The 12,923-nt window shown below is 48.4% G+C and overlaps 1 protein-coding gene across 6 annotated transcripts in view; it reads left to right on the top strand.

Annotated features, from left to right (window-relative positions):
- Positions 1 to 12,923, top strand: part of Rnft2 (ring finger protein, transmembrane 2) — a 57,927-nt gene that overhangs the window by 9,571 nt on the left and 35,433 nt on the right. For all 6 annotated transcript variants that reach the window (XR_005870957.1, XM_040731276.1, XM_021232346.2 and 3 more), the window contains exons 5-7: positions 1,736 to 1,812; positions 4,849 to 4,949; positions 10,005 to 10,158. Coding sequence is in view for 5 of the 6 variants with exons in the window: in XM_040731276.1 (XP_040587210.1) it covers positions 1,736 to 1,812; positions 4,849 to 4,949; positions 10,005 to 10,158 (332 nt within the window). In the remaining variant the exon portion in view is untranslated. The remainder of the gene's footprint in view (positions 1 to 1,735; positions 1,813 to 4,848; positions 4,950 to 10,004; positions 10,159 to 12,923) is intronic.

Genomic DNA, 12,923 nt, shown 5'->3' with positions numbered 1-12,923 from the left:
GCTTGCCTTACATGCCTGATTTCCTGAGTTTGATCCCCAGAACTGGTGGTGGAAGAAGAGAATTCCTGAAGGTTATCCTACCCTCCATACATGTACATGTGAGCTTGTATTAATGTACTCACACATAATAAAACAAGAAAGAAAGAAAGAAAGAAAGAAAAAAAGAAAGAGAGAAAGAAAATCTCAAGATGAGACCATCTTTTGTTTCTTATTGTCCACCCTCAGGGGAGTTCCAGCCAACTGTGTCACCCCCTCCTTTCTGGAACTCCAATATCACTCCCTTCCCTGCTGTTCCTAGACCTAGAAGCCAGCATGTCCTCGAGTCTTATCCTGCATTCTGCCAAGCTTATGTCTTAAGGGTTTTTTTTTTTTTGCTTTGTTTTACTTGTTTTTTTGCAACAAGGTCTCATTTGTAGCCTTGGCTGTCAGTATAACTGTGTACATTTGTTGCCGAGCTCGAACTTGTAGCAGTCCTCCTGCCTCTGCCTCCCCAACACTAGAATTCTAGACAGTTGCAACCATTCCTGGCCTTGCAGCTATGTGATGGAGTGTCGTCGTTGTCGCCGTTTCTATCAGTTTGTTTGAGATGAGGGTCCTTTGTAGCTCAGCAGACATCAAACTTGGTGTCCCTGGCTCAGCTTCTTCAATGTTAAGGTCATAAGTAGGACAGGTGTGCCCCACAATGTCCAGCTTCAGAGAACATGTGGTTGTTTTTAATTTACATTTGTCTATTTAATGCGTGTGTACATGTGCACAAAAATATGTGCAATAGCACCTATTTGGAGGCCAGAGGACATTTTTCAGTTGTCGGTTATGTCTTTCTGCAGTGTGGGTACTGGGGATTGAACTCAGGTTGTCAGGCTTGGCAGCAAGCCCCTTTACCATCTGAGTCATCTCCAGCCCTGTTTATTGTTTAATCCAAAAGAAACGTATTTAAAAAAGAAGAAAGAAACAAAAAGGACTAGTTACTATTCTTACCTGTTTCTAATGAAGAGAAACGCCTCTATTTGGTCAATCTGAAAGAGTTCTAGAGAAAATCTAGCACTAAAAATCAGTCCTAAGCCAGTCATATCTTAATCCTGTGGGAAGTAACGTAGTATGATTTGACAGTCGTTCAAGTCATTCCACAGGAGCGATCCCAGGCTTCAGACCTGGACAGAGTGATTACATGAGTTGTGGAGTCCACTTCAGTCCCATTCTCCCTTCTGCCTGATTCCAGAGAGTTTCATCTTCTCCCTTAGCATTGTTTGGCTTCCTTGTGCCTCCTGTGTCTGTATTATAAATAACTTGAGGATTGTTCTAGAGTAGACATGGTTATACATCCTGCAGAGTCACTGCTGGAGAGGTTACCTGTGTGCACTGCCCTTCTGTGAGGTGGGTTGTTAGCTGTCTGTCTGTCCATCACACAGAGGATGGAACTGGGGCTCAGAGAGGGACAGTGACTTGCCCATACTCACATAACAGAAGGGACAGAACTGGAATTTGAACTCTGGTCTGACCACACCACACAGCTCTCTCTCTCTTTCTTTGACCCCTCTAAATAGCATTCTTGCTGATGTGCCTTGTAGCCTAATCCCTGAAAACTGGTCTTTCTCCCCTCAATTCTTAGCTTGCCAACTCCAGGGACATGTTGGATGATTTTTCCCCAGCATTACTCAGGGTCTTGGGCTAGGTTGGAGAGGTCTGTGTGGGTGGCAGTCAGCATGTCCCTCATGTCACCCTGTGCTTCCTACAGGCATTGCTGTGTGCATTGGGATGGCCAGCACCTTCGCCTATGCAAACTCCACCCTCCGGGAGCAGGTGTCCTTAAAGGTGAGTCCTGCTTGGCTGCCAGAGTGATTGATTCCTGTCTCACAGCTATGCAGACTTGAGATCTGACACAGGTCTGTCTAGGTCAAGGTCAGAGTAGCTAACAAGGTGGAAGGTGAGGACCTACACTCAGGGTTGTCCTCTGACCTCCACATGTACACTGTGGTGTGTGCACACCTGTAGTTATGAATACATACATCTTTCTCTCTTTCACACACACACACTCACACAATTAAAAAAAAAAACAATTCTACTTATTGTCAGACCCACAGCAGGTGCCTTGGAGCTGTCAATAGCTCCATTCACCTTCAGGCCCACAGCAGGTGCCTTGGAGCCATAGGCTCCTCTCTAGAAAAGGGGTTCCATTGCCCCCCAACTTAGGAGACCTCAAGTTCCACTAGCTCATCTTTATGACAATGACAAAGCAACACATTCGTTTGGCTTGAGCTGGTCTTGGAAGCTGCATCTTTAGTCCCAGGATTCAGAAGGGTGTACTGGAAGATCTGAAGGCCAAGAGTTCCAGGCCCACTCCTAGCCAGCCCAGAGGGGTGACTACCAACATGGTCCAATGCGTTGGGCTACTAAGCAGGGCTGTTCAGGAGGCTGGGTATGTCCAAAGTATTGTCATTGATTATTTTCAACTTGCAATGAGTACCTCAGAACATGCCATCTTAAGTCAAGGCACTCTACCAACTCAGACCCTTCAAAGCGATTAAATAAGATAAAGCGTAGAAGGAGTCGAACATGGTACCTGGCCTATAGGAAATGCTAAATTGAACTGTTTTGCAAATCTGCTTTATACAGAGCAGGTGACCCTGTGACAGCACCTGTATTCTACCCAAAGCATGGATGCATCCATGGCCCCCTATGCATGTGAGATCCAGGGTTAGAGATGACCCTCTGTCTCATCTTCATGCAAACCCATCTGACAAGAAAACTACAGAGTGACCACCCCCATAGAAGGGGACTTGGGGGACTAGACCTGTGTCAACGCAATGTCATGGTGCCTGGGCTTAGGTGTTAAGGGCTGAGAGGATGCCTATCCATGGGTAAGCCTCCTGGAATACTTAAGTTCCTTGAATACACAGATGAGTTATGTCTACACAAACATATTTTGTTTTGAGGCAGGTGTGTATGGAGGAGACATAGCCATGCAGCCCAGACTGGCCTCTAACTCTCTGCATAGTTCTGGTTGGGTTTGGTTCCTCAGTCTGAGTGCCAGGATTACACACTGTACAGGCATGTTTTCTTTTCTGTGAACATGGATGCCGTGACCAGCCTTAAGCTTAGGAATCGGCTTCTTCTTGTCCTTTAGCTCCTGCCTTTGTGGGGCCTTCCCAAACTAAGCTGGGAGCTGTCATTTATTAGGTGCATGTGTGTGGAGGCCAGAGATCAGCATCTGTGTACTCCATACTGTCTCCCTCCATTGCTGCCCACCTTATCTCTGGAGACAGGGCCTCTCATTGACTGGACAAGGATGGCTGCCAGTGAGTTCCAGGGAACACTGCTGTCTCAGCCTCCCCAGTGAAACTAAATGTACCACCACATCTGGCTTCTTCCATGGGTGCCAGGGAATCAAACTCATGCTGGTGCAGCTAGCACTTACTGAACCATCTCCTTGACTCCTGGAATAGTGGGAGGGTTGAGATAGGTCTGTCTGCTCCTCTGGAAATGTGCATTGCAGCAGAGCACAGGATTCCGGGTCAGGTCTGAGACGGTGTGAGCAGAGCATTTACCAAAATGACAAGGGTCAGTGGGAAAGCTATGACCTCATCTGTGCCAATAGAGCAGCCACCTTGGTCCAGGAAGAGACTGGCTTTGGAGGGTCAACGGCACAGGGATCTGCCTCCCAGGGCACTGGGGCAGGAGCATGCCCTTCTCTGCAGACTCTAGATGTGTTCTGGGATCGCTGTCAGGCCCAGGAGCTGCTGGGCAAAAACAAAGGAGCCTTGCGCCTTGTGTATGTGAGAGACAGGGAGTCACTATGTAGACTAGGCTAGCCTCAAACTGTCAGAGATTTGCCTACCTCTCTCTGCTGGGATTAAAGGCATGGCTACCACTCCCAATTTTCATGACCTAACTTTTTTTTAAGATTATTTATTTCATATACAGTGTTCCGCCTACATGCCAGAAGAGGGAACCAGATTGAATTGTAGATGGTTGTGAGCCACCATGTGGTTGCGGGGAATTGAACTCAGGACCTCTGGAAGAGCAGTCATTGCTCTTAACCTCTGAGCCATCTCTCCAGCCCATGACCTAACTCTTAGCTGAACCTTCATCTCCAAATGATGACTTTGAGCAAGTTACTTCTTTGTTGTATATTGTTTTGTTTAATTTTTACTAATTTATTTCCTTGGGTGGGACACATGTCACAACATCTGCATGGAGGTCAGAGGACAACTTTCGGGACTTGGTTCTCTCCTTCCACTGTGTTGGTCCTGGGATCCAGCTCAAGTCCCCAGGCCTGATGGCAAGCTCTTGTACTGCAAAGCCATCTCACTGGCTCTGACTTGCTTGTTCTGAGACTTCTGATCCTCCCGCATCTACCTCTGAGAGATAGGATTACAGTTTCGGACCACCATGCCCAGTGTGTGTCTGGTTCTTAACAGCAGTGGACACTTGTGCCAGGCACTCCAGGTAGTGTATGCACACTCATTCAACCTGTGAGATAGTTGCTGCTATGGACCTATTTAAGTAGCTTGCCCAGGGTTGGGCAGCTCCCAGGTGGCTTGGAACCAATGGGAGTATGTCAAATGCAGGCGAAGGGTATTCAACTAGCCCTTGTCACTCCAGAGTCTACTATGAATGTAAGCTCTGACTTTCCTAGATGGTTCTCCAAGGAGGCGTCAACTTTCCTGTCACCTTCTGTGTGTCTGCTCCATGAGTCCCAGTGAACCAGAAAGACGCCAGCAGCCTTCCCTCACTGCCAGCTCCGCTTCCTTCAAAACAGTGAAGTTTCCACTCATCACAGAACATTCTAGAAGGTCCCACTGTATGCACTACTGGCTTCACTGCGTGGTTCTTTTACTTTGTATGCAGGAGAAGAGATCGATTCTGGTCATCTTGTGGATTCTGGCCTTCCTGGCAGGGAACACGCTGTATGTCCTTTACACCTTCAGCTCCCAGCAACTCTACAGCAGGTGAGGGGGGCATCTCTGGCCATGGGGAGCACAGGTGAGTGCTGAAAAGGAACAAGGACACCAGCCTCAGGCCTTCATTAAAAACTCAGATTCCACCTGTCATTGTGCATGCACGCACGCACACACACACACACACACACACACACACACTCACTCATACATACTCACACATACTCACACACACTCACACACACTCACACATACTCACACACACTCACACTCACACACTCATACACACTCACACACACACACACACACAACACCAGTGGCTATGCACCTTTACATTTTCCAATTGTCACATGAGGAAGAAGAATAAGACCACGTGGAATTAATTTTAGTAATAATTTTATTGAACTATCGACTTTCCATAGCTGTGGATTCTGCACCTGTGTAGCAGTAACCACAGATAAAAAATACTCAGGAAACAGTTAAGTTGGGACTGAATGCATGCAGGCCTTGTGCTGGTTGCTCCTCCTTGAACCATACAACAGGACAGCTATTTACATGATATTTACATAGTATTTGCATAGTATTGGGCTCTAAGGGTCCTTAAAGTCTGGCTGGTGAAGGTGTGTGGGATTGTTTGCAAATCATAGACAAGAGTCCTTAGATTTGGGCATCTTTGGGACGCTCTAGAACAAATCCTCCACAGGCACCTAGGGATGACTGTGTATCCAAAATATTACTTAGATACAAAAAGAAGCTGAGGCAGGAGAATTTCAAGCTGGAGAAACTATGGGCCACATAGTTAAAACCTTGTCTCAAAGGAGAAAGGGAGGTAGGGAAGGGGAGGAGAGAGGAGTGGAGGTAGGGAAGATGGGAGACGGGGAGGAGGGGAAGTGTTGGCAGGACTGGGGGACAGGAAGTGATGGCCTGTTGTTTAACAGTTTCTGGGGTTTTGTGAGAAGAGATGGGGATGGTAGTGAGAGCTGTCTACAGAGTGAATGTGCCTATGTGAAATCACACACATAAATGATGGAGGGAGATTTCCCACTACTCGTGTTTTACCACAATTAGGTAAAAATACACATGTCCCTGCATCCATTCCCAAGGGGGTGGATGTTTTAACAGCAACAGTTTGTTAAGGATAAAGAGTGTTAGTGTAGGCGGAGTGGAAATCTTAGGTTAGGAGAATCTCACCAGCATGATCTCGCTGCGGGGTGACCGTCAGAAGGGTTCCTGCGGGGGTAGGGGGGAGGGCTGGACTCTGGACAGGGTGCAGAATCAAGGTGGACTCTTGGATTGTGGATCACGGCTCTCCTCACTATGAAAATCTGCGGCATCCAGGACAAAAGTGCAGGAGGTGTGCACTTCAGAACAGTCATACTGTCATGCCCTGCACTGGTCCCGTGGTTCCGAATGCTAAGGTCCTGCTGAAGGGCAGAGGAGATGGAGTTTCCCGGCAGCTGGGACCAGTTTCCCACTCATGCTGTTTTGTAGGCATCATCATGTTCTCGGATGGAGACTCAGTGCCTCCATCAGACCAGGGCCGAGTCAAACTGTCAGCACAGGAGACTGGCAGAGAGAGCAGGAAAAAAGGCACAGGGCCAAGGTCTTGTCCCTTCTGGTGCCACGAGTCTCTGGTTGTATGAGTGGTTCTCACAGCCACTGTCTCATGGGGCAGCAACTCATGTTGTTACAGTGGAAAGAGGCCCCACAAAGCCTGTGGTTTCCTAGCACTGTGATGAAGTACTTGAAACTGCGGTTTGTTGTTTGTTTTGCAACAGGATCTCATGTATTCAAGCTCAAGATGTGTTTGGGGATGACCTTGCACTACCAGCCTGATCTACATAGTAAGAACTCAAAAAATAAAAATAGGGGCTAGCGAGCTTTCTCAGTGATTAGAGCTTCCTACTCCTGCCGAGGACCCAGGCTCAGTGCCCCAGGATACACACCAGGCAGATTGCAACTCTGGTTCCAGGAGATCCGATGTTCCATGGCCTCTGTGAGCATCTGCATGAAGGTGTTGCACATAAACTCATGCAGGGGTGTGCATCCACACACATAAATAAATATTTAAAAAATAGTAAAAAAATAAACCAAAAAACTAATATCCCTCTTCACCCTCCTAATATTTTATATGTAATCACTGCCATTATTGGTGGCACCCAAAGGAGAACTTGTAATAAAGTATCAGTAAGCACATTAAAGAGCAAAGACAATTTTGAAGATGAGTGAACTTGGGGTTTGGCCATGGGGAAACAGTTTTGTTTTGCTGCTCCATCCGCCACCACCACCACTACCAAAAGCAAAGAAGAAAAGCCATCCAGACAGAGGGTGCACATACCTGTTATCCCCACACTAGGGTGGGTGAAGCCAAAGGGTAGGTTGATGAGTTCAAGGCCAGGCTGCGTCACATAGGAAGGCCATGTCTCAGCAGAAAGGTCTACCTGAAGTGGAGGTCAACTAGTGAGGTCAGGGTCCCCAGAAAAGGGTAAGAGCAGAATCCAGGAGTGATGTCAGTGCCTCCAACTTGTCCCTGGTGGCCATGAATGGCCACTGAAGCTTGACCGAGAAGTCCTGCAGAGACGGGGTGTGATTGTGGAAGGGCACTGACGTCGGCATGAGGAGCTACCAGCATGGGTTCTTGGGATGCTAGAGTATGGGCCTTACTCCACATCCCTCTCTGCCTTCTGTTAGCTGTCCCAGGCATTGAGAAAACATCTCCCCATGTTTGCTGTGAGTTTCCCAGTGATGGAGGAGGCAGGTGAGAGCCTTGCCGGCCCCTTGCTCAGACCCTCTAACCCAGCAAGAAGAGAGGAAAGGAGCCAGTGCCCACCATCCTGGCTTCGATCCTAGTGCCAGACTCTGAGGCAGCATGACCAGGTGACTGCACCTTTCTGTCCCAAGGTATCCTCAACTTGGAACGGGATAAGCTTTGTACCTGTGTCATCCTTCCTAGGACCTATGGGAAGGTGAAATGGGTTGAGATGAACAAAATAAATAGAACAGGGTTGGAATGACAGAGGGAGCCACGTTGTTTTTATTGCTGTTAAAATTATGAATGGGATGTTGGAGAGCAGAGCCAAAGTGTGGGCCATGGACCGGGACCAGTTTGGAAACTCTCTGTTGTGTGCTTGCAGTGAGATAAGTATAGCAACTGAGAGTGAAATTCAAAATGCAGAGCCCTAAACATTGTGTTTGCAAAGTACTTGACTGTGAACAGCTGAATGAGTTTGCAACGTGCCTGATCCTTCACAGGTGAAATGAGTTTGCAACTTGCCCAGTCTTGCACAAGTGAAATGGGTTTGCATCCTTCCTAAGCCCAGGTACAATAAGTTTGCAGCTTACAGAATCGTCTACAGGCAAATGGAATTGTAACCTGCCTGGCACAGGCAATGGGCCTATGTGTCTGGTCATGCACAGGTGCCACAGGTTTGCACACTGAGTAGCTCCAGTGTGCAGCATGGATTGATTGACAGCACTTCTTTCAGCCAGGTTGCCTGGCTGCACGTCCACCTCTGTCCCTTGCTGTGGACTTTTCAGCCAGCCTTACAGATCTTGTCTGCTGGACGTGGATCTGAGGACCTGAAAGAATGGGGCAGATTACAGTCTAATACAGCGTAATGCTGCACACAGCTTTACTTGAGTTTCCGTGTACTTTTCTATAGGAATGTAATGAAGAAAGCAGTGATCCAAGGAAGGGTGTTTGAGTTCAGAAAAGCTTGTAAATAAACTCCAGTAAGCGCGTACTAAATAGCAACAGAGCAGCCCTTTCCCAGAACTTTCCCAGGACAGACTAATTTAAACACAGTTGTCTGGCACATGCTATAGGTTGTCTCTGGGAAAGCACAAAGCAAGGTAGAAGGCCATGTCCTCAGGGAATACTGAGGACAGCACTCAGCTCATCGTTTCACCAGACTGGGTTCTATAGCTGTGTCCTCGAATTCAACAAGAATAAGCAGTCTTATGAATTAAATGTAAGTGTTTGTCGCAAGAGGCACGAAACCACGTTCAAGAACAATCCAGGGAACAAAAATGCAGCTGAGGTAAAAGGCCCTGTCCTTTTTCCCTGTAGCCTCTCTCCCAGTCCCCCTGAGTATTGCTCACCATGTGTCATTCTTTTGACCGTGTTCTGACACTCGCCAGTTGTGTGACTCTGTCTCCGTATCTGAAAAATGGGGTAGATGACAGTACAGGCCTCCAGGGTTCTTTTGCCACTGTCACCACTGCAGGGCAGGGTCTGTAGTACACCTGTGACCACCCAGGCCTGGCAGTTAAGGTAGGGAAGAGAGAGTGGGCCCTGAGTAGCTGATGACATTGAGTTGATTTGACTAGCCTAGAAGTGAATGCAAGTCTGTCTGGTCCAGAGTGCCCTGGGATGGTTATCTTGTGACCTTGAGTTTCAGCCCTCATCTCTGAAGTGTGGTTAAGCCATGCTCACTGCAGAGCCCCTATGGTGGGAGAGTTAATGAGATCCCCCAAGTAAGGACCTTAGCACAGGGCGCAGGGCTTCCCCCTCCATGCCTCCTCTTCCCTCCTTCCTGTGAAGACTATTTTGGATGCATAAAACTAAAGGGGAGGGTGGCAGGATGAGGGAGTGGCACTCAGTAGGCAAACACAAGGGCCAGCACTGAGGAGGTGGAGGCGGGGGCACTCCCCTGGAACTCACCAGCCAGCCAGCCTAGCCTGGTTGCTGAGTTCCAGGTCAGCAAGTGATCCTATATCAATAAAAAGAAAAAAAAAGTGGATGTCTTCTGGGGAACACATGAAGTTGACCTCTGACATCCACATACATGCAGGTGCTCATCTGTATACACATATGCACCTAAACACACATGAATACATACAAGAGAATGCAAATAGGGCTTACCTTTAGGATGCTCCAGGCTGATATCATCATTTAACCCTCAAGGGAACTAAGGCTCAGAGAGATTGACAGTCCCATCTAAAGACACAGCAGGTCAATAGTAGATGGAGAAGCAGACCACAGAGGTGTGGTGACTCAAAGGTCAGTGTACTTTCTGTTGGTGATATTTGCAAGGTCCCCTGGTGAGTGAGAGCTGATAGGACCAGGGTCTAAACGAGTGACTGATTCTCCGAACACTCCCCCAGCCTCATATTCCTGAAGCCCAACCTGGAGACACTGGATTTCTTTGACCTGCTGTGGATCGTGGGGATCGCCGACTTTGTGCTGAAGTATATCACCATCGCCCTCAAGTGCCTCGTCGTGGCCCTGCCTAAAATCATCCTGGCTGTCAAGTCCAAGGTAAGTGCTGGCTACTTCCGCCCCAGACCCTAGTCACTGGGCAAGTGTGCGGTTCCAGGCACCTCCCAGAGGAGGAGAAAGCTGGAGAAGAGCTAATGCAACACTGTGCTCTGCCCACCACGATGTCCCTGCATCTGCACGCCTCAGTACGTTTTTCTTCACAGCTTTCCTTGATAGATTTTTCATCTGGTTTTACCTGAGGGAGGGATAAAGCCTGTCCATATGCCTGCGTCCTTCACCTCTCAGTAAAGAGTGGCACAGTGTTTGATGCTGTACATTCCATGAACTCTTTTCTGTAAATGTGACTGATTCTCAGGGAGTGCTCTGTGATCTACTAGTAATGCCTGCCATGGGCAAAGGTGAGCAGTGGGAGCAGTGATGCTTTGTAGTGTGCAACAGGGAAATGCTTCAGGATTAAGAGTTCTTGAGGAATGAATGGCCTTTAGAACTCAGAACTGTCACTGACACTCACTCTGAGGATAGCAGGTTGAATTGGCCTTCAATCTTGAGCGACAACTGACCCAACTCACTAGGGGCTAAAGTTAGAGCAGCTTCCTTTCTCTCCCCACCGTGCACTGACTTGGGTGAGCCCAAATTCTAAGATGTTGAGGTTTTCTTGGATGAGGCCATATCTCTGTGCCCTAAAGCAGGGTCACGAAGCATAAAGACGCAGAGAGGCAAGTGAGGAGAGGAACCACTAGGCATACAGGAGCCCTGAGCCGCCTCTCCGGACTTGCCCAGACTGTAATAGCCATGTCCCTCTGCCTGTCTTGTTCATGCCACATTCCTATAGGGACCATGACTGTGACCCCAAAAAACCAGCCTGGCCAGTGGTTAGACACACAGACTTAGGCCTCGGGCACATTTTTGTCTGAGCCCGGCTGGATTCCTGTCTGTATGATGCTAGGCAGATAACGAAACCTCTCTGAGCTCCTCGCCTGTCTGCCACTGGAAATCGTGCCTTCCATTAAAAGTGCTGACCTTCTAGGAAAATGTTGCTTTTGGGCACAGAGAAAGCGCTTTGCATGAGCCTGGTGCATAGGAAACTTCACAAGGAGTGCTGCGTGGCACAAGCTCACTGTCCTCCAGCCAAAATGCGTGGATCACAATTGTTTTCAGTTTTTAGACTATCTGCATATTCATGATGAGGTATGTCTGGAATGTGATCTGGGTATAAACATGGAATTCACCTGTCTCACCCACATGGCGAGAAGGTGGCATCAGACAATACTGTTGGTACACCGGCTTTCTGTTGCAGCGTGTCATGGGAGGTCAAGGTGGAATTTTCATGTATGTCTTCATGTCTGAGCTCAGTTGCAGATTTTCAGGCCTTTGGGATGCTGTAGTTTTGGGTTGGGGAGCTCCTCCTGCACCAATATGACTTAGTCTTCATGGCACCTAATCCAGGGCTTTTCCTGATGGTGCAGAGTCCTGGCCAGGTGCCTATTTCTCAGGCTTCGTAGTCACTGTGTGGTGGCTTTGTTCTCCAGGACTAGGAAATCTAGGATTTTGGAAGTTTCCACTTTCCTGTCTCCCCCAAACTCTAATGGGTCCAGTCAGTGAGAATTCAAGAGTCATATTGTCTGCCTTGTGGAGTCCATATGCCTCGGCCAGGAATAGCTTGCAACCATTAGCTGCTTGAAAAAAGTAAGGCACTTCCTACAGGAATACAGGCCTCAGCCTGCAGGCACAGGGCATTTCACCTTCAGGACCCTCTTCTTGTCCCACAGCCAAGTATGAAGCATAGGAATGCAGGCTGGGGAGGAGCTGGGCCTAGAGCTAGCAGACATAGCTATGCCCCTCCCTCCATGCATGGGAGCACCTGTCACTGCTGAAGCCTCCTGGCTCTACATAGTCTACAGAGTCAGCCTGGCAGGCAAGAGAGACTGAGTCCCTACCAGAGCTTGCCGTTGATGCTGAATGACTCTGGAGAACAGACTGTCAATTGAGGTCATTTCCCCCGCCCATTCTGGCTCCTGTCAGGAGCGACTACTGTCAAGCACCTGTGGGGCACTTGGCATTTGCTGGTTGTGGACCTGATCTCACTTCGACATTACTGTCACCCCTTCTCACATCTGTGGTGACTATGGCACAGGGTGGTTTGGTGACTTGCCCAGGACTACAGTCAGAAGCTGCAAAGCAGTCAGGCCTGTTCTTGTGACTTCTGAGCAACTAGAAGTCACCACCCAAGTCACCCTCAAGTCACCCCAAGTCTGAGCACTGTGGCTTTTTACTGTGGGTGGACATAGACACTGTGCCCACCTGCTTCAGACAGTAAGCTAATGGTATATCATGTGACACCAGAGGCAGGAGGGCCTCCTAATGGCTCATGGTCCATCATTTGTGGTGACACATTAGTAATGTCCACTGCCATGTGCCTTGTCCTCTTGAAATTCTCCCATGATGTCTTTGAGCAAGTTACTTAACTTCTTTGCTGTTTATTGTTTTGTTTAATTGTTACTAATTTATTTCCTTGGGTGGGACACATGTCACAGCATCTGCATAGGGGTCAGAGGACAACTTTCGGGAGTTGGTTCTCTCCTTCCACTGTGTTGGTCCTGGGATCCAACTCAAGTCCCCAGGCCTGATGGCAAGCTCTTGTACTGCAAAGCCATCTCACTGGCTCTGACTTGCTTGTTCTGATATGGGGTCTGGTCTGCCAAGTTCCCCTTTTGAATCAGCCCCTATGTAGCTTAGCGGACGGACAATGAGTGAACTTCATGCTGGGCACATGGTTCTTGTGGGCACATGGTTTCCCCTCCCCC

The sequence above is a fragment of the Mesocricetus auratus genome, unplaced genomic scaffold (genome assembly GCF_017639785.1).
Source record: "Mesocricetus auratus isolate SY011 unplaced genomic scaffold, BCM_Maur_2.0 Super-Scaffold_100025, whole genome shotgun sequence".
Taxonomy (NCBI): domain Eukaryota; kingdom Metazoa; phylum Chordata; class Mammalia; order Rodentia; family Cricetidae; genus Mesocricetus; species Mesocricetus auratus.
Note: the sequence above shows the minus strand (reverse complement) of the source record. Positions and strands in the feature narration are given on the sequence as shown.